Source organism: Scyliorhinus canicula, chromosome 5 (assembly GCF_902713615.1).
Source record: "Scyliorhinus canicula chromosome 5, sScyCan1.1, whole genome shotgun sequence".
Classification (NCBI taxonomy): Eukaryota; Metazoa; Chordata; class Chondrichthyes; order Carcharhiniformes; family Scyliorhinidae; genus Scyliorhinus; species Scyliorhinus canicula.
The window spans coordinates 95,459,619-95,487,443 of NC_052150.1; the positions used below are offsets into that span (position 1 = coordinate 95,459,619).

General features: G+C 44.9%; 1 protein-coding gene across 8 annotated transcripts in view; it reads left to right on the forward strand.

Moving 5' to 3' along the window:
- fam126a (family with sequence similarity 126 member A) overlaps positions 1-27,825 on the forward strand; it is a 131,894-nt gene that overhangs the window by 59,435 nt on the left and 44,634 nt on the right. For 7 of the 8 annotated variants that reach the window (XM_038797424.1, XM_038797425.1, XM_038797420.1 and 4 more), the window contains 5 exons: positions 12,187-12,288; positions 18,861-19,040; positions 20,608-20,688; positions 22,741-22,856; positions 23,513-23,608. In XM_038797424.1, coding sequence (XP_038653352.1) covers positions 12,187-12,288; positions 18,861-19,040; positions 20,608-20,688; positions 22,741-22,856; positions 23,513-23,608 — 575 coding nt within the window. The remainder of the gene's footprint in view (positions 1-12,186; positions 12,289-18,860; positions 19,041-20,607; positions 20,689-22,740; positions 22,857-23,512; positions 23,609-27,825) is intronic. The other variant, XM_038797423.1, reaches the window with a different exon arrangement.

Below are 27,825 nucleotides of genomic sequence, written 5' to 3' on the forward strand. Positions count from 1 at the left end.
CTTGAATGTTTTCTGCAGAAATCTCGGTCCAACTTGGAGGCTGGCGTGAGGGAATGAGGTGGGTCGTATGGATTAAGTGCCAATGGGAGAACACTTTGGGTAAATGATCATCGTGTCATAAGATTTAGATTAGAGCAAGGAAGACTTTGGGTATATTATCATCCTATCGCAAGTTACAGATAAGAGCAAGGATCAATTTAAAGTAGAGCTTCGAAATTGGAAGAAGGTCACCTTCAAACTGAGTCCAGCCACAGTAAAATGGAACTAAAGTTTGACAGAATGAAATGTAAAAGAACAATAGGTGATCTTAAAGGAGATGTTTCCAGTACAGCTCGGATACATTCCAACAAGAGTTAAGGGAAGGGGAACAAAAGTCTGAGCTCCTTGGAAAACTTGGGATAGTAGACCATAAGATATAGGAGCAGAATTAGGTCATTAGGCCCATCGAGTCTGCTCCGCCATTCAATCATGGCTGATATGTTTCTCATCCCCATTCTCCTGCCTGTGGCATCGTCGGACGCAGCACCCCTCTTTCCCTTGCCTCATTGAACATCCTCATCAACACCGGCCCCAATATCCCAGAGAACTTTTCATAAAACCCCACTGGGTACCCGTCCGGACCCGGGGCTTTACCCGACTGCATGGCCTTCAGACCCTCCACTATCTCTTCCAACCCGATCGGGGCCCCCAACCCTTCTCCCAGCTCCCCGTCCACCTTTGGGAAATTCAGCCCCTCCAAGAAGTGCCTCATCCCCTCCGGCCCCGTACGGGGTTCTGACCTGTACAGCCTGCTGTAGAAATCCATAAACTCCTTATTCACCCCTGTTGAATCTCCAACCAGGTTCCCATCTCCGTCATTTACTTTTCCTATCTCCCCGGCTGCCTCCCTCTTTCTAAGCTGCTGTGCAAGCATTCTGCTGGCCTTCTCTCCATACTCATAGATCGCCCCCCCCTCGCCTTTGTCAGCTGCTCCACTGCCCTCCATGTGGTTAACAAGCCAAACCCAGCCTGTAGTCTCTGCCGTTCCCTTAAAAGCCCTGCCTCTGGGTCTTTGCATACCTCCTATCGATCTGTAGTATCTCCTTTACCAGTCGGTCCGTCTCCGCCCTGTCCACCTTCTTCCTATGGGCCCGTATCGAGATCAGCTACCCTCTGACCACCGCCTTCAGTGCTTCCCGGACCATCGCTGCTGAGATTTCCCCTGTGTCGTTGACCTGCAGGTAGTTCTGAATACATTGCCTCAGCCGCGCATATGCCCCTTCGTCGGCCAAAAGTCCCACATCTAACCTCCAGTGCGGGCGCTGGTTACTGTCTTTACTAACCTGCAGGTCAACCCAGTGTGGAGCATGGTCTGGGATTGTGATTGCTGAGTACCCCGTGTCCACCACCCCTGCCAGTAAGGCCCTGCTCAAAATAAAGAAATCAATCCGGGAGTACACTTTATGCACGTGTGAGTAGAAGGAGAACTCCTTTTATGCCCTCAGAGGGAGGGGAGGCTGAGGTGGTAACAGCAATGGACGCAGAGAAAGCCTTTGACTGGGTGGTGGAGTGGGAGTACCTGTGGGAAACGCTGGGGAGGTTTGGGGTTGGTGAGGGCTTTATTGGCTGGGTGAAATTGCTGTACCAGGCGCCTGTAGCAAGTGTATGTACAAACCGGCTGAGGTCGGGGTACTTCAAGCTTCACCGGGGAACGAGGCAAGGGTGTCCCCTCTCCCCGTTACTATTTGCCCTAGCTATAGAACCACTAACTATGTCGCTGAGAGCCTCGAGGAACTGGCGGGGACTGGTTTGGGGTGGGGGGGGGGGGGGGGGGGTGGAACATGGGGTCTCGCTATACGCGGATGATTTTCTCCTGTACGTTTCGGACCCTGTGGAGGGGGTGGGGGAGGTTCTGCGGATCCTGAGGGATTTTGGCAGTTTTTCAGGGTACAAACTGAACATGGGAAAGAGTGAGTTGTTTGTGATCCAGGCCAAGATGCAGGAGGAGAGACTGAAAGAGCTGCTGCTCAGGATGGTAGAGAAACGTTTTCGTTATCTGGGTATACAGGTGGCCAGGAAATGGGATGCCCTGCACAGGCTCAACCTGATCCTGTTGGTGGAGCAAATGGAAGGGGACTTTAAAAGGTGGGACATGCTCCCGCTGTCACTGGCAGGGAGGGTGTCGACCATGAAAATGACTGCCCTCCCCAGATTTTTGTTTATCTTTCAGTGCCTCCCCATCTTCATCCCTAAGGCCTTTTTTAAGGGGGTGAGTGTGTGCGAATAAGACCCCGCGACTAAAGAGATCGCTGTTGGAGTGCAGTCGGAGGGGGGGTTGTGGGTTGGTGCTGCCGAACTTTCGCAACTACTACTGGGCGGCCAATATAGCTATGATTAGGAAGTGAGCGATTGGGGGGGGGGGTGACCACACTGCGGATCTGGGGACAGTGGAGGAGGTAAAAGAAGGTGGAAGGAGCGTCGGTCTGGACACCGATATGTAACAACCACGGGTTTGTCCCGGGTAGGATGGATGGTGGGTTCCACAGCTGGCAGAGGGCAGGCATCAGAAGGATGGGAGATCTGTTCATAGACGGAAGCTTTCCTAGTTTGAAGGCGCTAGAGGACAAATTTAATCTGCTGCCAGGAAACGCCTTTAAATATCTGCAAGTACGAGCGTTCCATAAAAAACAGGTAGTGGCCTTTCCGACGCTGTCGCCACTGAGGATACAGGACAGGGTCGTCTCCGGCACTTGGGTGGGGAGGGGGGAGGAGGTGTCTGATATCTACCAGGAATTACAGGAGGCGGAGGAAACCCCAGTGGAGGAGCTCAAGGGCAAGTGGGAGGAGGAGCTAGGTTAGGAGTTGGAAGCGGGTCTGTGGGCAGAGGTCCTGGGCAGGGTTAATTCCTCCTCATCATGTGCCAGGCTCAGTCCAATTCAATTTAAGGTGATCCACTGGGGGCACATGATGGCAGCAAGAATGAGCAAGTTTTTTGGGTAGAAGACAGTTGTATGAGATGCAAGGGCAGCCCTACAAACCATGTCCACACGTTTTGGGCATGCCCGGAGCTTAGTGTTCTGGCAAGGGTTCGCGACAGCAACGTCCAAGGTGCTTAACCCACGGGTGGTGCCGAGTCCAGAGATAGTGATCTTTGGAGTGTCAGAAGACCCGGGAGTTCAGGGGGCAAAAGAGGCCGACGTCTTGGCCTTTGCCTCCCTAATAGCTTAGAGACAGATTTTATTAATGTGCAGGGACTCAAAGCCCCTGAGTGTTGAGTTGAGAGAATTGGGTTAACAATATGGCTGGGTTTCTGAGCTTCGAGAAAATAAAGTTTGCCTTAAGAGGGTCTACACTAGGGTTCTCTCGGATGTGGCAGCCGTTCGTCAACTTTCTCGGGGAAAATTAAAATGTCAGCAGCAGCAGCATTCTGTAGGGGTGGGGCAGGGGGTGAGTGCTTCATTGGGATGATGTGGGAAGACTGGGTTGCGTGGGGTAATGTCTATTTCATTGTTATTGGATATTCTCCTTTTACACTATGTTAATATTCACTCTGGTTATTATTGTTTCTGCCGTTTTATTATGAAAAATTCTGCAAAACCTTAATAAAAATACTCCATGAACCCTTTTAGTTCCTTTGCCATTGCTGGCACCCTGTCCGTTTTCGAGCTTGACTGGTCCAAGCCAGGGTCCATAACTGTGACGTCCCCTCCCATGACCAACCTGTGCGAGTCCAGGTCCAGTATCTTCCCCAGCATCCTCTTTATAAACTCCACATCATCCCAATTTGGCGCATAAACATTTACTAATATCACCTGCACCCCCTCCAGTTTCCCACTGACCATAATGTACCGACCTCCCACATCCGAGACTATTTTACCCGCCTCAAACACCATCCGCTTATTGATCAGGATCGCGACCCCTCTAGTCTTAATCTAGGCCCAAGTGAAAGAGCAGACTGACCCAGCCTTTCCTCCATCTAATCTGGTCAGTTACTCTAAGGTGTGTCTCCTGCAACATTACCACGTCCGCCTTCAGTCCCCTAAGATTCGCGAACACACGTGCCCTCTTGACCGGCCCATTTAACCCTCGAAAATTCCAGGTGATCAGCCTAGTTGGGGGGCTCATTTGCCCCCCCCCCCCTTCGGCGATCAACCATCCCCATTTTTGGGCCCGCCTCCAGCCCATGCTGCGCGCGTCCACCGGCCCGCCCCCAGCCCATGCTGCGTGCCTCCACCGGCCCGCCCCCAGGCAGCCTCCATCCCCAATCTCCCCTCTGTCCCTTAGCCCAAGTCCCTCCCTCGTCAGGAAAACACCCCCCCCCAGTAACAACACTCTGTAACCCAACGCCTTTAATAGACCGAACATATGCACACCCCCCACTATACTCAAAATCCAAATCTTAACAATGCTCTCAGCTCCTTTTCCAGATCGTTAATGAATATTGTGAATAATTTGGTCCCAACACTGAACCCTGCGGAACACCATTTGTCATAGGCTGCCATCATGAAAACGACCCCTTTATCCCCACTCTGCCTTTTGCCAGTCAGCCAGTCATCTATCCATGTCAGTACCTTGTCCCTAACATCATTGACTCTTATCTCATTTGGCACCCTCCTGTATAGCACATTGTCAAAGGCCTTCTGGAAATCCAAATAGATCACAACCACTGACTCGCCTTTGTCTATCTTCCTCCATACCTCCTCAAACAATATGATGAAGCAAAAAATCATGCATGTCAATTGAATTCTTCAAACAATAACCTGATCAAATACAATACGTTGAGGGGAAACTGAAGAGGAAAATACATCTGGCAATGAGAATCAAAAGTCTAATGGTGACCATGGAACCATTGTCGATTGTCTAAAAACCCATCTGGTTCCCTAATGCCCCTTTAGGGAAGGAAATCTACCGTCCTTACCTGGTCTGGCCTACACGTGACTGCAGACCCACAACAATGTGGTTGACTCTTAAATGCCCGCAGGGATGGGCAATAAGTGCTGGCCCAGCCAGTGTCGCCCACACCCCATGAACAAATTTTAAAAAAATAGAATGCCAGTTAACATAAGAGGGAGATCAAAAATAATCATCTGACATGTAAATAGTAAGTGGGTAATAGGTGCAGTGGGACCTATTGGGGCCAAAAAGGATGCTATATGCTCTGGAGGTGTCGGACAAGGCTATAATACTTGATGAATACTTTGCACCGGTGTTTACTAAGGAAGAAGAATCTGACAAAGCATAGAAGCGGGGATGGTAGACATAACAACGTGAAAATGAATAGAGATGTACAGGAAATGCTGGGGAGGTTGCTTCGTCCACATGGCTTATCATTACAGGTAGCTGAGGAACAGGGATTGAAGGTAACGGAAGGCTTTGCCAGAAATCTTCCAGTCTCCCCTAGATACGGGAAGACGATGCTTTTTTTAGAAATTGACCAATGCTCCCAAACTTGGACGTGTGGCAAAAAATGAGGAAGATACTGATTGACTGCATCAGGCGTTGCGGGGTTCTGGGGGTTGCCGGGGGGGGGGGGGGGGGGGGGGGGGGGAGGAGAGAGATCATGATGCCCTGATCTCCTGCACCGACGAGCAGAGGCTTGGAAAAAAAATACAAGTGCCGGGAGCAAGCCCGCTAATTCTGCCTGGAATTAGATAGTGCCCTAGTAAGTGTAGGGATAAAGGGACCTGCGGTGTTCATGTGCATTGATCATTTGAAGGTGGAAAGATATATTGATAATGATTAGCAAAACTTATGGAAGTTTGGACTTCATAAGTGGAAGTTGTGGGCCAGGGTTTAGAGAACACCAAAGTATATCATGGAGTTCACCTGACCCGCAACTTTTAATAGATTTTGGTTATGGGAGCACAAGGGCCCAATTTACAGTTGTGATGTAACAGAGATCTAAAGTATTTTTAAAACAAGACGATGTTTATTCTATGAATCCAGTTAACATTTTATAAACCCACAGTAAACATCTTGCCAATTACCAACACTGATAACCCCCCCCAAAAAAAAATACAGTACTCTTGGTAACCCTCAGTAACTTTCCTAACAACACCCATCAGCCAAAACACTTTTTAACAAAGACAGTAGGTTTGAATTCTCTACAGAGAACAGTTATCACTTTTAAATTATCAAGTGATCTAAACACCTTGTTTAACATAGTCGTCTCTGTTTGGTTTGAATGCAGCTCTCCAACTGAAAGCAAAACTAAAACTCTGAGCCAAAAAGAGCGTCCAGCTCAAAACGAAAGTAAAAAGCAGATTCACATTCCAGCTCCACCCACACAGTGACATCACTGCAGCCGTTTGATAAAGACACTTTTCTTAAAGGGACTCTCGCATGCCAAAGTAATGAATGCAAAGGGCTGGAAATCATGCTTAACGTTTGTTTTATATAGCTCCAGTGAGGCCACAACCTGAGTATTGCATCCACTTATGATCGCCACACTTGAAGGATGTTTGGGCACTTGAGAGGCAATAGAGGAGATTTACCAAATGTTTTCAGAGGAGGGAAATTAGTTACAAGATAGGGTTGGCAAAGCTGCAGTCGTTCTCTTTTGAGCAAAGGAGACGGAGTGGAAATATGATACAGGTGTGTAAGATTGATAGGTTTACATAGAGTAGGCCGTGAGACCTGTTCCCTTTAGCTGATGGTGCAAGGGCTGTTGGATGCATTTCAGATTTTGGGCAAGAGGTGCACCAAAGTTGGATGGTGGCGGAGGTGTGGGGAGATGGTGTGAGGAAGGGCTTTTTTATGTAGTGGGTGGTGCATGAGGAGATTGACCCTGATGACTTGCACAGGCTTTTCAAGGACAGGGTGGGGTTGTGGGGGGGAGGGGGGAGGGGGGGGGGGGGGGGGTTCGAAGTGCATGCTGGCCACTTGCATGTTTTTTTTAAAAGTGAGGGATGAGCAGTGTGAGGAGGAGATGGAAACATTTTGCTGCGGCTCTGCCATTATTCACCTGGCTGCAGATTCTTGGGCTTTCAGACTGAGTCCCTGAAAGACATTGTGGGGTGTAGTTAAAGGAAAGGAGTTTAATAAAGTTGCAGAATGGGTGTATCAATTTCGGTGTCGGTGAATAAGGAAGCCACTTATCTCTTAGATTTAAGAGGTGGAGGAGCAAAGGGATCTAGGTGCACAAGTACACCAATCATAAGTAGCGTTGCAGCTGGAATAACAATTATTGAAGCAGCAACGAGGACACTGATTTGACTTGATGAAAAGTCCTCAAATTAGTCCTTGCACATTAGATTTGAGGAAATAACCCACAGAATTGTGATTACAGTGCACAATTGCTGCAATGTTGATGAAACTCTTCACATACACAATTCCAGTGAAATTGGTGATGGGTCATTCTTTTCTTAGAAGTAAAGAAAGTTGCTGATAGAGTTGGTGAGTGTGCGGGTGGGGGAGATAAAGCATTACAGCTTTGCTTCTATATCCACAGCCCCATGACATTGGCATGATAAAGAAAATATACTCACTACTATCCTATCTGAGTGAAAAAGCACACTCCGTGCGCAGTGAAATTGCTGCAGTTTTACTTAACTGCTGATTGTCGCTCTACTATATTAGCTTGTCAGACTTCTTCCATTTCAGAAATCTCTTTTATGCATAGTTTTGTTTTGTGTAACTATTAACAACCAGGTTTTCTTTTCCCATTAATTGACTGAAAATGGATTCTTCTGCTGTGGTGAGCCTTTTCCCCCTATTTTTCATAATAAAGTTTTTTGAATAATTAACAGATGAGCAAGATTTGGGATTCACAACAAAGGCACACACCAACCCAAGAGAGATGTGACCTCTGACAAATGGCTTTAATAGTTATCAATACTGAATAAGCACAATAAATAGTACAACAATAGTCAAGTATTCAAACTGTAGGAAGTACTGCCATATTTTGCATGCAACCACAGCACGAACAAAAGAGGAAATAATTAACTTATAGTAATGCAAAGACTTATAAGCAAACAACATAGATTCATATAAACTGTCCAGTGTGTATAAGGGGAAAGTCATGTTGCACCATAAGATATAGGAGCAGAATAGGGGCAGCACGGTAGCATTGTGGTTAGCACAATTTCTTCACAGCTCCAAGGTCCCAGGTTCGATTCCCAGCTTGGGTCACTGTCTGTGTGGAGTCTGCACGTTCTCCCCGTGTCTGCGTGGGCTTCCTCCGGGTGCTCCGGTTTCCTCCCACAGTCCAAAGACGTGCAGGTTAGGTGGACTGGCCATGCTAAATTGCCCTTAGTGTCCAAAATTGACCTTAGTGTTGGGTGGGGTTACTGGGTTATGGGGATAGGGTGGAGGTGTGGACCTGGGTAGAGTGCTCTTTCCAAGAGCCGGTGCAGACTCGATAGGCCGAATGGCCTCCTTCTGCACTGTAAATTCTATAATTCTATGAAAATTAGGTCATTTGGCCCATTGAGTGCTCCGCCATTTGATCATGGCTGATATGTTCCCCATCCCCATTCTTCTGCCTTCTCCCCATAACCCCTGATCCTCATATTAATCAGGAATGCCAGATATGTAAGGCCTTTGATTGGGTGGAGTGGGTATATTTGTTGGAGATGTTGGATCGGTTTGGGTTTGGCCAGAGGTTCGTAGACTGGGTTTGGCTATTGGAGAGGGCGCCGTTGGCAAGTGTTGGGACAAAGATGATAAATTCAGGGTACTTTGGGCTGCACCGGGGGGATGAGGCAGGAGTGCCTGTTCTCCCTGTTGCTTTACACCTTGGTGATAGAGCTGTTTGCAATGGCGCTTAGGGTGTCGAGGGATTGAGTGAAGTGGGGGAGGGTGAGCTTTGCTATATGTGAACGATCTGTTGCTATACATCTCTGGCCTGGTGGGCAGCATTGAGAGGATTATGGAGATCTACAGGGAATTTAGACCGTTCTCTGGGTACAAATAGAACATGGGGAGGAGTGGTGTTCCTGATCAATGTTGGAGGGCAAGAGAGGAGGTTAGGGGACCTGCCGTTCCAGATGGTGGGGTGGGTGTTTAGTATCTGGGAACCCACTGAGCACAGAGTTGGGCCCAGCCATGCAAATTGAACCTGGCACAACTGGTGGAGGGTATGAAGTGGGATTTCAAAGGTGGGATGTGTAGCCGCTGCCACTGGCTGGGTGTGTGCAGAAGGTTAAAATAACGGTGCTGCCCAGGTGGTTGTTAGTGTTCCAGAACCTCCTCATCTTTGTTGCCAAGTTCTTTTTCAGGAAGGTGAATGCAATAATTTCAGGGTTTGTGCGGACGGGAAGACCCCGTGGGTAAGGAGGGTATTCCTGGAGAGGGGGCAGGGATGCAGGTTTTGCCAATTGCGATGAATTATTATTGGATGGCGAACATCGGAATGGTGAGAAAATGGGCAGTGGAAGAGGGGTCGATGTGGTGACAGATGGAGGCATCGCCGTGTTGGGGGACAAGTTTGAGGGCACTGTTGTTGGCACCCCTTCCATCCTCGCCCGCCAGGTGAGCCCAGTGGTGGTTTTGGCATTTTGGGCGTGGAGCCAATGTGGGCAGCATTTTGGGTTGGAGGGCATGTCGTTGTGGCCGTTGATATGTGACAACCATAGATTTGTGCTGGCAGGGCTGGTTCTGGAGGTGGCAGCAGGTGGAAATAGAGTACTTTCAGGACTTGCCCATTGTATGAGTTGCAAAAAGGGAATGGTTTTAGGTACCTGCACGAGAGATAGTTTGTCCTTCCGGGGGCTGCCGCCTCGAGTGTTGCAGGACAAATGGTTGCCAGAGGATGATATAGGGAGGGTGTTGGATGTCTTTAGCGAGTTGCTGGAGAGGGAGGGCGCTCCGGTGGAGGAGATTAAGCACAAATGGAAGGAGGGGTTGGGAGGGGAGGCCATGGAAAAAGACCTTGTGGAGAGTAAACGCATCCTTGTCGTGTGTGAGATTAAGCCTCATCCAGTTTAAGGTTGTGCATAGGGCCCACATGATGGTTGTGAGGATGTTTTGCAGGGGTGGATGATAGGTGTGTGCTGGGGGCTCGCAGATCCACATGTTTTGGGCATTCCAATGCTGGTGGTGTGGGGGTGGGGGGGGGGGGGGGGGGGGGGCGGCACGCAGGTGTTCAGATGTTGTATCCGAGACTCTGGGTGTGGGGGTGGTCCTCAGTCCGGAGGTGGCGGTATTCAGGATTGTGAAGATCCGGAAGTCCAGGTGGGGGAGAGGCTGATGTATTGGCCTTTTGCAAAACCCCCCCCCCCCCCCCCAAAAAACCCCTGATAGCCCGGAGATGGATTCTGTTGTGTTGGTGAGACACTGACCCACTGAAGGTAGGGGTATGGGTGAGTGAACTGGCTGAATTCCTGCGGTTGGAGAAGGTGAAGTTCACTTTGCGGGGTCGAAGGAGGAGTTCACCCGATGGTGGAACCCGTTCATTGATTTCTTCCAGGTGAATTGAGGGGTCAGCAGGGGGCGGGATAGTGTCTGCTGTATAATGTTTCTAAATATTTCAGTGTGCCCCACTGGGTCATCTTTGGAAATGACTATCTATATTTAGTCTCAATTTAGCGGCTTTGTTACCTGGAGGAAAGTAAAATGGTCCAGATCTTCAGAAACCTTTACTGCTGCTGGGGGCTGCATTGAATGTTCCAGGGAACTGATTTTTAAAAAAATTGAAATGCTGGAACCAGGAACTTCGATACTTTAGCAATGGCATCGTGACAATTTATCAACACCTCTCTTCTTTGGGTGGAGTTGGAAGATGGGCATTCTCCGATGAGGAGGATTAGCAGTACTGGTGGTGCGAGGGGTGGGCAATGTTGAGGCTGCAGGGGTGGGTGCGGGTGACGAACAATGTTGGGCAGGGATGAGCAGTGTCGGGGGTTGGGAGGAGGTTTGTTTTCTATACTGATCAGTCAAAATACATGTAATTATTTACCCATAGGGTGTGCAATTTTTCCTTTTGTAACAAATCTAAAACACTGCAGTATTTGTAGATTATCCAAAATCTTGCGTTGGCACCTGTATCCATCTCTGCAATGGCTGATGGGCCAATCTGAAGAATGTGCCATGGTGTTGCCACATTCTCTGATGTGAAGACCATGGCAGAATGTTGCATTACAGGAATGGTTCAGAATTTGCTCTGGTCATGGTTGAAGCTCCACTTGGTTCTTTTGTTTATTTTATTTCATTTAGATCCGAGGAATAATTGAACCGCAACCCATAGTGCTTGAGATGAGCAATTGCTAGTCAGTTTTGTTGTTTTGAAAAATGTTGGTCAGGACGCGGCATGGGATTTTTATGTCCCATTAGAAAAGGCTGATGTAACCTCTGTTTAGATTCTAAAAGAAAATATCTTTGACAGTGCTGCACATCTTAAGTACTGTATTGAATTGGCAGCTTAAATGAGCTGCTCCAGACTATCGCGAACCTCTATCTACCAATGAACTAACTGACACCTGAGATAAAAAGGTTGTATATTAAATTATTCATATTCAAGATTTAGAAATATATCTAAGTTGCAGGCCAATATTAGATGTGCTGGACAGCTGGGTTCTTTTGTAGAATGCCTCCTTTCCCGTGAATGAATTCAAATGGTTTTTGATTGTATGCTAATTTTTATCTGTATAAAGCAATGTATATGATGACTCGAGGGTGGGGGGAAAAATAGATTTGCAACTGAAGTTCCCTGGTAGCAAACAAGAGCAGGTTACTGATGGTCTGTTTTGAGCAGAATTGTGATGAAACCTGAACTGTATTAGATGCTCCATAACAGGATGTAATAATAATCTTTATTAGTGTCACAAGTAGGCTTCCATTAACACTGCAATGAAATTACTGTGAAAAACCCCTGCTCGTCACATTCCGGCACCTGTTCGGGTACATAAAGGGAGAATTCAGAATGTCCAATTCACCGAACAGTATGTCTTTCGGGACTTGTGGGAGGAAACTGGAGCACCCGGAGGAAACCCACGCAGACACAGGGAGAACATGCAGACTCGCACTGACAGTGACCCAAGTGGGAATCGAACTTGGGATCCTGCTGCTGTGAAGCAACAGTGCTAACCACTGCTATCATGCCGCCCTGTGACTGTATATGTGGAGCATAAATGACCCTCCAAGGCCCTTCTGTGTCAAAAGCTCTCCCGTTGATAGAAAAACAGTCAAAATAGTCTTTTCATTTTTGGTAAATGAAATGGACATTAATTTTATATTGTAGTTTTAACTTGCTTTTTACTTTGAATTCAGACATTGCCTGAGACTTCTATATCCAGCTATGCTTCAAGTTTAAAAGGCAAGAGTTCCTTGGTTTCGGAATTATACACAGTCATCTGTGAGCCACATAGTGAGGTAAGAATAAAAACAAGTCAAAAGTGGCTCAATTTTGTATCAAAAGTCTGCTTAATTCTTCAAATACCTAGAATAATAATAATCTTTATTAGTGCCACAAGTAGGCTTACATTAACACTGCAATGAAGTTACTGTGAAAATCCCCTCGCCGTCACACTCCGGCGCCTGTTCTGGTACACTGAGGGAGAATTCAGTAATATCTGTTTTCCAGGTTTCCTGCCATATACCATCCCTTTTACGATTTTCCTTGAAACCCACATTGTACAGTGTCACAGTGGTTAGCACTGCTGCCTCATGGTGCCAGGGACCTGGGTTCAATTCCAGCCTTGGTTGACTGCTTGTGTGGAGTTTGCGCGTTCTCTCTGCGTGGGTTTCCTCCTGGTGCTCCGGTTTCCCTCCACAGTCCAAAGATGTGCAGATTAGGTGGATTGGCCATGTTAAAATTGCACTTAGTGTCCAAAGGTGTGTAGGTTATGGGATTGGGCGACGGCCCAGGTAGGGTGCTCTTTCAGTGCGTTGGTGCAGACTCGATGGGCCAAATGGTGGCCTCCTTCTGCTCTGTAGGAACTCTGTTTCCATCTTTGATCAAGCTTCTTGTCACCGTTATTATTCTTTGCTCTTTTGAATTGACGTTTATTATTTCTCATGTGTCTCTATTGCGTCTTTTAGATGGTTTATCTAACAGTAAAGCAGAGCAACTTCATGCCACTGCTGGACCTCTTTTTAAATTCATTGACGGCATGTAGGCGTCGCTGGTTAGGCCAGCATTTATTGCCCATCCCTAGTTGCCCTTCAGATGGTGGTGGTGAGTTGCCTTCTTGAACCGCTGCAGTCATTCAGGTGTAGGTACACCCACAATGCTGTTAGGGAGGGAGTTCCAGGCGTTTGCGCCAACGACAGCGAAGGAACAGTGATATATTTCCAAGTCAGGGCATTGATTGACTTGGAGGGGAAGCTCCAGGTGGTGGGGTTCCCAGGTATCTGCTGCTCTTGTCCTTCTAGATGGTAGTGGTCGTGGGTTTGGAAGGTGCTGACTAAGGAACCTTGGTGAGTTACTGCAATGCATCTTGCATGGCTGCCACTGTTTGTCGGTGGTGGAGGGTTTGAATGTTTGTGGAAGGAGGAGCAATCAAGTGGGCTGCTTTATCCTGGATGGTGTCAAGCTTCTTGAGTGTTGTTGGACCTGCACTCAATCAGGCCATGGAGAGTGTACCATTACACTCCTGACATGTGACTTGTAGATGGTTGGCAGGCTTTGGGGGGTCGGGAGGTGAGATACTCGCTGTAGGCTTCCTAGCCTTTGGCCTGCCTTGGTAGCCACAGTATTAGTGTGGCTAGTCCAGTTCAGTTTCTGATCAATGGTAACTCCCAGGATGTTGATAGTGGGGTATTCAGCGATGGTAATGCCATTGAATGTCAAAGGGCAATAGTTAGATCCTCTCAAGTAGGAGATGGCCATTGCCTGGCACTTGTGTGGCATGAATGTAACTTGCCACTTGTCAGCCCAAGCCTGGATATTGTCCAGGTTTTGCTGCATTTGGACATGGACTGCTTCATTATCTGAGGAGTCGCGAATGGTGCTGATCCACACTTCTGATCTTATCATGGAAGGGAGGTCATTGATGAAGCAGCTGAAGATGGTTGGGCCAAGGACACTACCCCGAGGAACTCCTGCAGTGATGTCCTGCAGCTGAGATGTTGGACTTCTAACCATCACAATCACCTTCCTTTGTGCCAGATATGACTCCAACCAGCGGAGAGTTTTCTCCCCGATTCCCTTTGACTCCAGTTTAGCTAGGGCTCTTTGATGCCATACTCTGGCAAGGGCCCCACTCTTGCCCCACCTCTGGCATTGAGCTCTTCTGTCCATGTTTGAACCAAGGCTGTAATAAGGTTCTAACTAGTCCAGTGACAATACTACAACATCACCTCCTCCAAGGCAAAGGACCTCAGACTGAAACTTTGGTCTCTTTAGTGTCAGCTCTTCCCTGCTCTCTATTTCCATTGTGTCTAACACCGACACAATATCCTGAACTGCCACCGCCTGTGCTTCACTATTTCATGTTGGTTCTCATTTCTGTACAGTTTTCTCTCTGCGTATTTTGGGTATTGCTCCATATCAGATTAAGATGCTGCTTTTTTCTTTTTCTTCCCTAGTCCCTCTTGGTTCTCCTTCTGTCTTGACTTTTTGTTGGGCCACCTTTCTTTTCAGCTGATATACATTTCCTCAACTCATCACTATTTCTCTGTCTTACTATTCTGTTTTTGGCTGGATTTTGTTCCTCTTTCGCATGCTACTTGATGACATGATATCAGCTTCCACATATGTTGATAGCACCCACTGCTTCTTGTCGACTGTGCCTCTGCTATCATACTGTTTGTCCAAGATCCAAGCTGTAATTTCTTTGAACATTGTGAAGACCCAAGCCATGCCCAGAAAGTTTGTATCTTTGCCATCAATTCCATCCCATTCCCCGTCGCTATCTCTGGTCGAATCAGACTGACAGCACTTGAGCCCTTTTCCTCTTCCGTTGCAAGACTGCTGACTTCCACCTCCTAAAATTATCTGCCTCCATCCCTGCCACAGCTCATCTGCTGTTTTTATCCATGTTTTGTTGTCACTCCCAAACTGGTTGGCCTCATCCTCCACATTCTGTAAGCCTCAGCTCATCTGAAATCTGCTGCTCATATCCTGATGACAACAAATCCTGCTAATTCAGTACCTTTTTCTTTTTGCTAATTGACTTGCTATTCCTCCAGTGCCTTCATCTCCTCCTTTGAGACCATCCTCAACACTGATCTCTTTGACCAAGGTTCTGGCCATACTTTCTAATAATTCCTCTTTGCATCGCCACCATTATGTCTGATTATGCCTCTGAAATGCTTTGGAATATTCTTCTATGTTAACCCATGCTGTATCCATGCAAATTGTTGGTTCATTACCACTAGAATTTTTTTTTTTTTAGGTTATTAAACTTTTTATTCTAACCCCAGAATCTGAAGGGTGGAGTCAACCATAGTTAGTGACCTCATGGCCAGGCATTTTCCTCACTCTCCCATTACCATCTAGACAGGGAATCGCCCCAGACTCAATGAAGAGTGCAGGAGATCATGCAAGGAGCAGCACCAAGCATACGTTAATCTGCAATGTCATCCTGGCGATGTTATAACTCAGGCCTACTTGTATGTCAAACAGCATAAGCAGCATGTGATAGACATAGCCAAGTGATTCCACAACCAAATGATCAGATTGAAGCTCTGCAGTCTTGCCACATGTTGTGAATGGTGGTGGACAATTGAACAGCTTACTGGATGAGAAGATTCCACAAATGTCCTCCATGAGGGGAGCCCAGCACATCAGTGCAAAAGATGAGGCTGAAGCATTTGCAACTGCCTTCAGCCAGAAATATCAGGTTCCATCTCCCTCATCATGAGGTCCTCTGCATCACAGATGCTGGTCTCTGCAGTTAAACCACATTTTCTGAAGATATCAGATACCGTAAAGGCATGGACCTGGACAACATTCCAGCAATAGTGCTGAAGACTTATGCTCCAGAACTAGCTGTGCCTCAAACCAAGCTACTCCAGTGCAGCCAGAACATTACCATCTTCCCGGCACTGTGGAAAATTGCCCAGGTATGTCTACAAAGAAGAACAAATTAAATCGGGCCAATTACTACCCTATCGGTTTACCCTCCGTCTTTAGAAAAATGGTGGATGATGTTGTAAACAGTGCTTTCATGCAGCACTTCAACAGCAATAACCTGCTCACTGATGCTTAGTTTGGGTTCTGCCAGGGTCATTTGGCTCCTGACCTCTTTGCAGTCTTGAACCAAACATAGGCAAAAGAGCTGAATTCCAGATGTGAGGTGAGAATGACTGCCCTTGATGTCAAGGCAGCATTTGTTAAAGTGTGGCATCAAGGAACCCAAGTAAAATTGAAGTCCATAGGAATAGGGGGAGAAAATTTTTACAAGTCATAAATAGCACAAAGGCAGATGATTGTGGTCCATTATCTCTACTTGACACATCACTTCAGGAGTTCCTTCGGCCCATATCTTAGGCACAGCCATCTTCAGCTGCTTCACCAATGACAATCCCTCTACCATATGATCAGAAGTGGGATGTTTGCTTATTATTGCCCAGTGTGCAGTAACATTTACTGCAACTCAATCCTAAAACAGTCATTGTCCATGCAGCAAGACCTGGACAACATTCGGACTTGGGCTGAAAAGCTACAAGTAACATTCATGCCACACAATTGACAGGCAATATAATTTCCTGTTAACATTCAACAGCATTTCCATTGGTGAATTCCCTACCATCAACATCTTGGGCTTACCATTGACCAGAAGCCTGGATGAATGTTACAGGTATTTTATTTCAAAAACACAGTTGCATTCACAAACCATAATCAACTTGCAACAGGTAGCTCTAACAACTCTCTGGAAGCTCTACATCACCCATGTCTGATCACCCCTTCGCCCACCACCAACATAGTAACACCAGTGTGTACCATCGACAAGGTGACTGCAGCAACTTGTCAAGCCTGCTGCAACATCATTTTCCAAAGCCAAGACCCCTCAAACCTAGAAGGACAATGGTAGCAATCTCATGAGAACACAACCCTTTGCAAGTTCTCGTCCAAGCCACATACCATCCTGACTTGGAACCATATCACCATTCTTTTTCTGCCGCTGGGTCAAAAGCCTACAATTCTTTTCCTAGCAGTATAGTGGGTGGTCCTACACTAGATGGACTGCAGCAGTTCAAGAAGGCGCTCATCACCACCACTTTGAGGGCAAAGTTGCATTTGCCAATGATGTGCTTATTCAGTGTATAATACAAAGTTCCACACGGGTATACTGTATTGCATCTAAACCAGTCTAAATCAAACCGGATGCAGAAAACAATTCTAGATATTCTCCCAAAAAAATGGAGTGTAGGCATGGCTCTTTCCTATTTCAGGCACTTGACTACTTCCCTTGGAGTGGACAAATATCTTGAAACGTGCATCCCAAGTGTAGAGCTCGTCATATTTAAATAAGTTTAATCTAATGAAATGAAAATCGCTTATTATCACAAGTAGGCTTCAAATGAAGTTACTGTGAAAAGCCCCTAAGTCGCCGCATTCCGGCGCCTGTTCGAGGCAGCGCCGGCCCTAGGGTTGCTGGCGCCCCGGGCAAGCTGAACTTCGGCGCCCTTGGGGAGGGAGGGGGGGGGGGGGTGCCTGGGCGGGGGCGGACCCGCGGGGCGGGGGGGGGGACCCGCGGGGCGGGGGGGGACCCGCGGGGCGGGGGAGGGCGGACCCACGGGGGGGGGGAGCCAGCCCCAGCCAGGGGGACCCCGGGAAACTAACCCGACCAACAGAGTGCACCATGATTAGAAATAACACCCTCAAGAGAGACGAAAAGAATGAAAGGAGCGGGATGCAGTCATAATAATAGTCCTTGGGGGGAGTGATAATTGATTATTGAAACCGCATGAGCAGATGGTAAATTGTTTTCTAACCTACACCAGATGACATGTAGTTCAACGGAGGGTTTTTCAAAACTCTCACTGACAGTTTCAGCTTTTTCTCCCCTATGTTTAAAGAGCATGGGCTTTTTATCCCCATGTTTAAAGAGAAGCAAATTTTAAAAGCATCAGACATGACATTTAAGCAGACCTTGGGGGTGAGGCTTCTGTATCTGGGTTCTGCACACCACTTAGCACACAGTAATAAAACTCCAAAAAAAGGCCAAATAACTAAGTGTTATAACTAAGTATACCTGTGTCACCACCTTTGCACTGCAGCTTTTTGGCTCCCCTGTTAATCTTGTTGTGCTTGTAAAGTGACCTGTGAATGAATGAGCGCTGGCCAGCTGAAATTTTTGGCGCTGAAACGGCAGCGCTGAAATTTTTGACGCTGAAACGTCCAGGCGCTGAAACGGCAGCGCTGAACTGTCCCATTCCCCTGGGGGAGGGCGGTCACAGCGGGGGAGGGCGGCCACCGCGCATGCGCTGGTTGGCACCGGCCCAACTGCGCATGCGCGGGACCCGAGTCTGGCGCCCCCTAGCACATGGTGCCCCGGGCGACTGCCCGAGTTGCCGGTGCCTTGAGCCGGCCCTGGTTCGAGGAGGCTGGTATGGGAATTGAACCCGCGCTGCTGGCCTTGTTCTGCTTTACAAGCCAGCTGTTCAGCACACTGTGAGAAAATAGCAACGCTAGCCAACAGGGGCTGGTTTAGCAAAAAACCAAAATGGAAATTTTAGCAGTCGGGATGTTTTGCAGCACATTTGAGAAAAGTGAATAAAGTAAGACTAAGAACCACCTTTTGTTTTTGTGGTGATGCCAAATTTGTTAATACTTCCACTGAGACGACACCAACTGCTCTATAATAAAGGGGGCTTTCAGAATAGGCCTCTTAACAGCTTCCTCAAGTTAGGAATGCTGGGGTTCTGTCAGCTGTGGAGTTTGTGGATTTAAAAAAACTATTGATGCTCTTCTAATTTTTATGATGTCCTCCTTCATCATGTTTGGAGAATTGTATTGACTTTTCTGGAAACGTTTCCATATCTTTCAACTTTAGTTGCTGGAGCCAGTTTGCCACCAGTTATTTGAATTTTATCGCAGTGGTGAGGTTGCGCTGAAGCGATTCACATTACAGTATCTCCCTGAACTTGTATGGAGTTACCTTTCCGTCATGGCAACAAGAGAGATATACCGTAGTGGCTGCATTGAGGCACTCCTCTTGGGCATCTATAATTTGGTATGTAATACTAAATATTTTGCCATAAAACTTGGTTATGCAATTTTCAGAGTACAGCATAAGTAACTTCAACTTTATTTAAACATTTGGATACATCGTCCTTTGTATTCTGTTTGACAGGATACAACTTCATATTTTTGTCTGTATAATGCAGTGGCCACTTTTTTGTTTCAGAAATACTTAATGTCTTTCGGACTTTGTGTGAAAAGATGTTGCACAATTGCAAGTTCATTATCTAAATTCAATGCAATCCAAGATTGGAAATAAATGATATCAATGCAAAAGATGGTTGCTATCCAAGGAAGAATTTTCTTTCAAAGTGAAATACTGCCGATGCTGGAGATTTGAAATAAAAGCAAAGTGCTGGAAAAACTCAGGTTTGGCAACAACTGGGGGAGCGCAATGAAGCTAATGTTTCAAGTCCGATATGATTTGTTCAAAAGAATAGTCATATTGGGCTCTCAACATCAACCCTGTTTCTCTTTCTCAGCTTCTGCCAGGCCTAAGTTTTCCCTTTGTTTGCATTAAAAGCATTTTCATTCAATTATTTTCAAGAAGGGGCAAATAATTTTGCTTCTGTACAATTATCAAGTACCTTCTGATAGTGAAATGTGGCTAGAATTATAGATCAATCTTTACATGTAGACATTTCTGTCACAAGTCCAAATTGATGATCTCACAGAACAGAAATTTGTAGGCAATAATTAATGGATAGAAAATTGTGGGCATACACATCCAATTCCACATCAGTATTGTCTTTGTAAAATTGCCTTTTATGTGTTTTACAAAAAATGTAACCAGCTCATGTGTGAACCTGTGAATTTCAATATGCAGATGGTATATATCATAGGATTTTAAACTGAAATGGCTCAAATTGGTTATTTCTGCACTTGCTCAGTAGAATAAATCAGCACTCATGGGTTATGATAACAAATGCTGTAGCTTCCTGGTCCTGAAATAAAATTGGAGTCTTTGTTGTGCAAAGTTTGTGCTTAATATTGTTTATTGCAATATGGACACTGTTATTATGGTGTAAATGACCACAAAGTGTATGGGCAAGAGATATGCCATAGGTTGTAATCACCAAAAATTGCTTGCTAATTGCCCTTGACCTCATGAAAATAAGAGCCAGCCAAGAAATTGCTGCATTTGTGCTGGTAAAATGAACAAAACTTGCTGCAGAAAGTGCATCCTAACAAAAACAATTTGGATGCTGCAAATCTGAAATAAAAACAGAAAATGGCGCAAAATAAAGGAAAAAATTAATGGGCTTTGGAGTGCGGGGGGGGGGGGGGGGGGGGGGGGAGGACAGGGGAATGGGATGAGCAGAGATTCCCTAGTGCTGGTGCCGACACTAAGAACAAAATTGCTACTTTCAATGATTTCACCATTCTATGATTCAGCATGTCTGGCAGCATCTGTGGAAAGATGAACAGAGTTAATTTAGCTTGTTGGCCATTTGTCAGAACCAGAGTCCCAGCGTTTTCTGTTTTTATCTCTAAGCAAATGGTTTCTTTATTTACTTGTTTGTTTAAACACTAATTTTAAGTTTCTAATGATTTTCCAGGAAATTGTGGATAAAGACGGATGTAGTAAAGTTCAATCTTTTACGATCCCATCTCTTTCAAAACCTTCTGTGTATCATGAGGTATGAGACCTATTTCAGTGTATTCTAAATACTTTTAAAGTTTGTTGAGAAATCGTACGCATTTTGTTACTTTAAGGCACTAGCATTTGTTTGAAATTATTGGAACATAAAGATGATAGTGCTTTTAATTTTAATACTGAAGAGTTTTTAGCATTTAAATAGGAGCTCTTTGATTTGAGGAAATTGCTCTTGCAATTTAAAATGCCTTTCATGTAATATTATGCAATGCAAATGTATCCTGTTGCTGTATAAATGAATGCTCTTTTTCAGCCATCCATTTCTTCTGGGGTTCATTGTAAAGTAGGGGAGGAATTGGAATATATATATCTTCAAACGCAGTGGCTGGAAGTATTAAATTCACCCCAGAGTGTCGCATGGAGTACTATAATTTGTCGACCTCTCTGGAGAGGGACCAAATGCCAGTCGAGGTTCTCTTCCTGGATGCTACCAGGCTGTAGTGAAAAACACAAATGGCTAGACATAGGGAGGGCGAGAATATGGTTGGAGGTCAAAAGGGTGAATGTTGTTGTGGTTGAGGGCAAAAGCACCAAAATATTAATTTTGGATGTCTGCAGCTTGCTGGCTGATGAGGCCTAATACCAATCGTCTGTGCCTCTGGCCTGTCCACTCCAACACACCACAGATCGTTCCCTGCACCCACTGCATGTTCAAATTTGTAGATCTGGTGATATTAACTTAAATGTGTCCAATTTTAAAACAAAGTTTAATGTGTCCAATTACTTTTAAAACAAAGCTTTTCCTTACAGCTTATATACTCCTTTTTAATATCAGCATTAATAATCTATCAAATATTCTTTAATCTTTTTAATTGCTCTAATTCGCCTTTAATTGCTTTGACTGATGTCTCAAAGCTTTTTCAAAAATCAATCAGGATTGTAATCATTACGCTTGTGACGTCTTCATTTTTATAGAACTCCAAGGTTTGGGTATACTTGTTTTCCATGACTTTTCTGTTTCTAAAATGTATTTTTATCAATCTTTCCTTGTGTACTTTATTGGCCTCTTTCTATTTTCTAGATGATGAAAATGATTTTGTTGTCAACCACTTTCTGAAACAAGTTCTTTGAATTTTCACGTTTGTTGCATGTATAAGCTGCCTATGCTGATCAATTTGTACAAGAGAGCAGTGAAACAGTTGATTTTTGGACAAAACTGAGTGTGATTTATTTAGCTAATATTAGTGCTTTGTGTGGCACTTTGTATAAGAATACTTAATTGAGATTAGTGTTCACTCTACCTGGGTAAGTCAAATGAAGTTAGGCAAATCTCTATTTGCTTGATGTGTCACAAATATTTAATTTCCTATTTGAAAAAGAAACTCCAAATGGAGTCTTCAAAAGTTGAATTTTAGGTAAAGTTTTAAGAAAATGTTGTAGTTACATCGTTAGAACTAAATTTTGAATTCCAAATTAACCTAAACATCTGTAATGGCATGATAATGTGAGCAGTAATAATATAATCATCTTTATTGTCACAAGTAGGCTTACATTAACACTTCAATGAAGTTACAGTGAAAATCCCCTACTCGCCATATTCCGGCACCTATTTGGGTACACAGGGAGAATTCAGAATGTCTAAATTACCCAACAACACATCTTTTGGGACTTGTGGGAGGAAACAGGAGCACGTGGAGCAAACCCACGCAGACACGAGGAGAACGTGCAGACTCCGCACAGACAGTGACCCAAGCTGGGAATTGAACCTGGGACCATGGAGCTGTGAAACAAAAGTGCTAACCACTGTAGGGCATTTGAAAGAAGTCATTTTATTAGTTCTCTAGGAGGTGGTTTTACAATACAGCTTTTCAGTTTTCCTTCTCCACAGCAATGTGACTGTGATCGCGATCTCATTAACTGTGCTCAAATGTGTATCCTGCCACTGTATGGCACACTATAACAAGCTGCATTGTGCACACTACCATACAACAGTTATTTTTCAAAATATTATGCAGTAGAATTATATCTTCCCCCATTTTCATATTGTGCTTTTGATGTATATTTTGTTTATTAACCTCTTAAAATGATGCTTTAGCCTTCTAGTTTTGGTTCTATGGCACTTACAGAAGGCGCTTTATCTCGACATGGCTTGACTAGAGTTGTATATACAGGACCTTACTGTCAAAGGGAAACCTTTACAGCACAAAACAGGTAACGTATTACATGTTTTCAAACATTTGCAGTCTAATTAAAGTAACTTGAGGAACTAACACTATTACCGAAATCAATGTATTATAGTTTTAAAATGTGATTATAAAAATTGAAGTTTTAAATAAAATCTTTTTTTGCCACTGTATTTCAAGAGAACATATAAACGTTTTTTTTCTTAAAGCTGATGTGAACCAAGTAATGAGATCATATTGACTGTTGAATGTGTTGGGTTGAGGTGAATGTCACAACTTGGGTATAGGATTTTATTGTTTCATCACTGTCTCTTTTCTCCTGTAGTAGATAAAGTATTAAATAGAACAACCTTGTTTTTTTTGTGTTGACTGAATTAATATGTGGATTGCAGACTGGTTTTGCTTTCACAGTACGATCTGATCTTGAGTGTGATTTCCTCTTTTTGATGTGCAAAGTACTTTTTTGGAAATAGATTAACTACACCAATGAGACTGGGCATACAATTTGTCCATGTAAAATAATTGATTCTGTAACACAAGTTAAATTGTTTATGTTAATGTTTAAATATTAGCATGATGCTATGAAAACTGCTTTAGGCATGGGATTATTGCAAAATTGTAAACTTGCATTTATGTTTTGTGATGCCCTTAATTTTGATTAAATTTCTTTTACTTATTAAACAGGTTTGAAGTGTTGACATTTCTATTTCTCTGTTACAACGCATCCATAATCTACATGCCTCCCCCTTCTCTACGATCTCTGTGCCATACATGCTCCAGGTGAGATTCAGAGAATTTGTGACGCATGGAGGATTTGGGGAATATTTGATTCTAAATATTCGGGCAATTGAAGGGTTAAAAGCTGGACTAATAGTGTTTGACTGCAGTGGTCACGTTTAAAAAAGGATTCTGTTTTACAGGCCCTGGGAGCTTATAGGAGCCAGAAGGTGAAATTGACCAGAGGAATTTGTTTCAATCTGGGCTAATGCACTGTGGTTTGACTGGAGAAAGTCCCTGGGGAGTTGACGTGCTTTCAGCCTGGAGAGTTAATTTGTTTTTTCAGCATGGGGAGATGATGTCATTGCTGGGTGAAACTAAGGGATTTAGAGATTTTGAGCAGATTTGGGAGAGGTGTTGAAGTCTGATCTGTCTTGAGTCCACTCATCTCTGCCTGCAATATCTCCCTGACTTCCCCAAGCCCCGCACATCTTTCTCAGAATTCTAATCTTCCAATCATTCCTGAGTCTTGTCTGTGCCATGAATCCTCTGCTGAGAAATCCCTGACATTTCTTCACTCCCACATCTCTTTCTACAATTTATGTGATCATCCTGGATCCTTCAAACTACACTCTACTCCCTGCCACTCATTCCCTGGCGATCTCCGTGTCCAAGTACACTAGACTAGGCTTCTCCAGGGCTGCAACCTTTTCTATAATATGCCCTGTCTGGCAGGGAGCCAAGCCTGCAATTAAGGCTGCCTGCCAGACGGGGAACTTGTTTAGCTTTGGGGAATAAAACGCAACACACTGGTGTTGAAAATACCTGACTATGGGAAAGGCACAGACTTCCAAGCTTCCTGATTAGACCTCATGTTGAAGATCCTCCACTTCCATAAGCAACCAGCCAAAACGTCTGGAATAGATGATTTCAAAGTTTATTAAAAATAAGCTATAATATCTCATCTTGGTATTCCACAATTACTAAACAAACTAACATATGGTCCAACTCAATAGCCCTGAGAACCAAAGGGCTTGGCTGCCAGCCACAAGGTTGTAGATTTGAATCACTGCTCAGATTGAGGACCACACTCAATTGCTGTCACTACATTGAATTAGCAGCACAGAAATAAGCTATTGGCCCAGCAGGTGTGTTTGCCTCACACAAGTCTTCCCTGCCTCTTTGCTTCATCTCTCTCTTTTGACACCTCACTATTCCTTTTGCTCCTGTCTTTGGCTAGATTGCCCTTAACTGCATCTGTATTATTCATCTCAACCACTCCATGTGGGAGTGACTTGCTCATTTTCACCACTCTAGAAATCTCTACTGGATTTATTCATGACTATCTTGTGTTCTGAGTCCCTGGTTTTGCATTCTTCACCAATGGAAACATCTGCCATATCAAACCCTTTTATAATTTTATATAGCTGCATCAAGTCACCTCTGCCTTTTTAACAGAAAGGAGCCTTGCTCTGAACAGTCTCTTTGCCCTCTCCGTTCTGGTATCTTGTGCAATTTTTTTTTCATTTTCTCGAGAGCTTCGTATTATTTTTGCAAAATGGAAACTAGAATTGTGTATCACTCCATAGTGTGGACTGACCAAGGTTCTGGTTATTTAACATCTCTGCATTTTTTTTTTTTTGCACCCCAGTGTTTTGTTTGCGGTTTTCATGGTTTTGTTAACCTGCATTTGTATGTTGTGATAATTTGGTAATTGATGTTGGCATGACTCAAGACCCCCTTAAAACTCTAATTGTGCAAGGAGTAGATTTTAAAAAATTATTTTGTGAGATGTAGATGTCGCTGGCTCGGCCAGCATTTATTGCCCATCCCTAATTGTCATTGAGAAAGTGGTGGTGAGCTGCCTCTTGAACCACTGCAGTCTATGTGGTGTAGGTAAACCTACAGTGCTGTTGGAGAAAGAGTTCTAGGATTTTTACCTAGAGACAGTGAAGGAATGGTGATATATTTCCAAGTCAGGGTGGTTTGACTTGAAGGGAAACTTCCAGGTGATGGTTTTCCCAGGCATCTTCTGCCTTGTCCTTCTCGGTGGTTATAGGTTGGAAAGTACTGTTGAAGGAGCCTTGCTGATTGCAGCTACAACCTTTGTAGCTGGTAAACACTGCTGCCTCTGCATCGGTAGTGGATTCTGAAGTTGGTGAAGGGCTGCTAATCAAGCAGGCTACTTTGTCCTGAATGGTGTCAAGCTACGAGTGTTACTGGGGCTGCACTCATCCTGGCAAATGGAGCGTATTCCATCACTCCTGACTTTTGCCTTGTGGATGAGGGACAGGCTTTGGGGAGTCAACAGGTGGAACTCTGCAGAATTCCTGGCCTCTGACCTGTTCTTAACTCCTAATTTCTCTTGCTGAAGTGCACTACATTGCATGTATTCTTGAGTTTGCCATTTCATATCCTTTCTGTATATTTTGTTGATGTCTTGTATTTAATTGTCGAGCTCCTGATTGGTAAAAAAACCCCTTAATTTGGAAATCATAAATTTTGATGTTGTATGGCAAGGCTTTAAAAACTAGGGATCGCTACCTGCGAGAGGGTCAGGGAGCGTTTGGTCAGAGCTTTCCCGATCGCGGGAGAAGCGGCTCGCTTTTAAGAATGCCAGCCACGACTGGCCGATTAAAAACGACCAATGGCCGTCTTCCTGCCAGAAGTGGCAGCAAAGAACAGGTCACCTGGCACATACACTGATGTAATGCGTCCTGTATGTCCATGCTTCGGTTGCAAAACCATGGAGGAGAGATTTTCCATTTTGTAGCTGCCAGCAAGTGAGCAAAAGGACTGTGAAGAGCTGAAGTTGGGTCATTTGTAATAAGGAAGAGAGCGCTAGAAACGCAAACATGCCAGGGTCTCTCAACTGAATCTACCGGAGAGAGCTGCCCAAGAGAGTCCACGGCAGGAGAAAGCATTGCTGGAGGGAGCTGTATACAGAACTCCAGGGCTTCGAAGAAGAAACTGAAATCATAAACAAAACAGTATAAAGAAGATTTCTTGAAGTATGGCTTTGTTAATTTTGCCAGTGCAAATCAGGATGCAAAGCTCATGTATATTATGTGCATTGAAGTACTGGCAAATGAAAGTTGGATGCTAACTAGATCTTGCGTTGCAGACATCTTTTCAATTCTAAAAGAAAGGCTTCAAATTGCAAGGGAAGTGTGGTGATTTCTTTCAGCACTGTGAAGAAATAGATGCTTTCCAAAAGTCATTGAATGGTGGCACAGTGGTTAGCACTGCTGCCTCACATCGCCAGGGACCTGGGTTCAATTCCACCTTGGGTGACTGGCTGTGTGGAGTTTGCTGTTCTTCCCGTGCCTGCATGGGTTTCCTCCCACTGTTCACAGATGTGCAGGTTAGATGGATTGTCCATGTTAAATTGCCCCTCAGTGTCCAATAGGTTAGGCTGGGGTGCTCTTTCGAATGGGTGGTGTAGGCTCTATGGGCCGAATGGCCACCTGCAATGTAGAGATTTTATGAAAGTTTGTCAAATGTGAGTACAAAGCCAAATCTACCACAAGATCCTCACAGTGCTACGACACATCCAAATAAAACAATTTTGGACTTGTAAGTCGCATCTGGCTGCGTTGATCAACAGTTTTTTGTTCCTTCAGAGGAGTAGTTTAAGATTTTGACCGAGAAGATGTGGGTTAAAAATTCTTGCGAATTTGAGACCCCAGAGTCAATTATTAACTTACAGCTGACTCCAAATGAAGAGACTAAACTGCACTTCGCCTTCCAAATGAAGAGACTAAACTGCACCTCGCCTGTGACAGCACATTAAAAACACGCCAAACGTCGATGAGGCTGTCGGCATTCTGGAGTCGCATCTCCCAGGGATATCCAGTGCTGAGTAAAATGAGCATTTTGTTGCTTTTGCTCTTCAATGAATGTGCAAAGTTGGATTTTCCATCCTCACCAAGATGAAGACAACACAATGGAACTGGCTCAACTCTTGCACCTGATAGGTCCATTACCCTCCTCCTGTAAACCTGATTGAAGTGAGATCGTGAGGACCAAGCAGATTCACCTGTTGTATGAAAGGTAAACAAAAGTGGTGGGTCGCAAAGGTCAGCCGTTGGCAAAAATGGGTGTTGGAGGGTGGGGGGGGAAATGTTTGAAAAACACTGTCGTATAGAGCTCCCTGACATAGGGTGAATCTGCATTACTCTTAAAGTTATAAATGATTGATCTGAAGGTGTGTTTATATCACACTTGGTTGCAATCTTTAAATTTTCCAGGTTTTGGAAAGCTGCAAATGTAACACCACT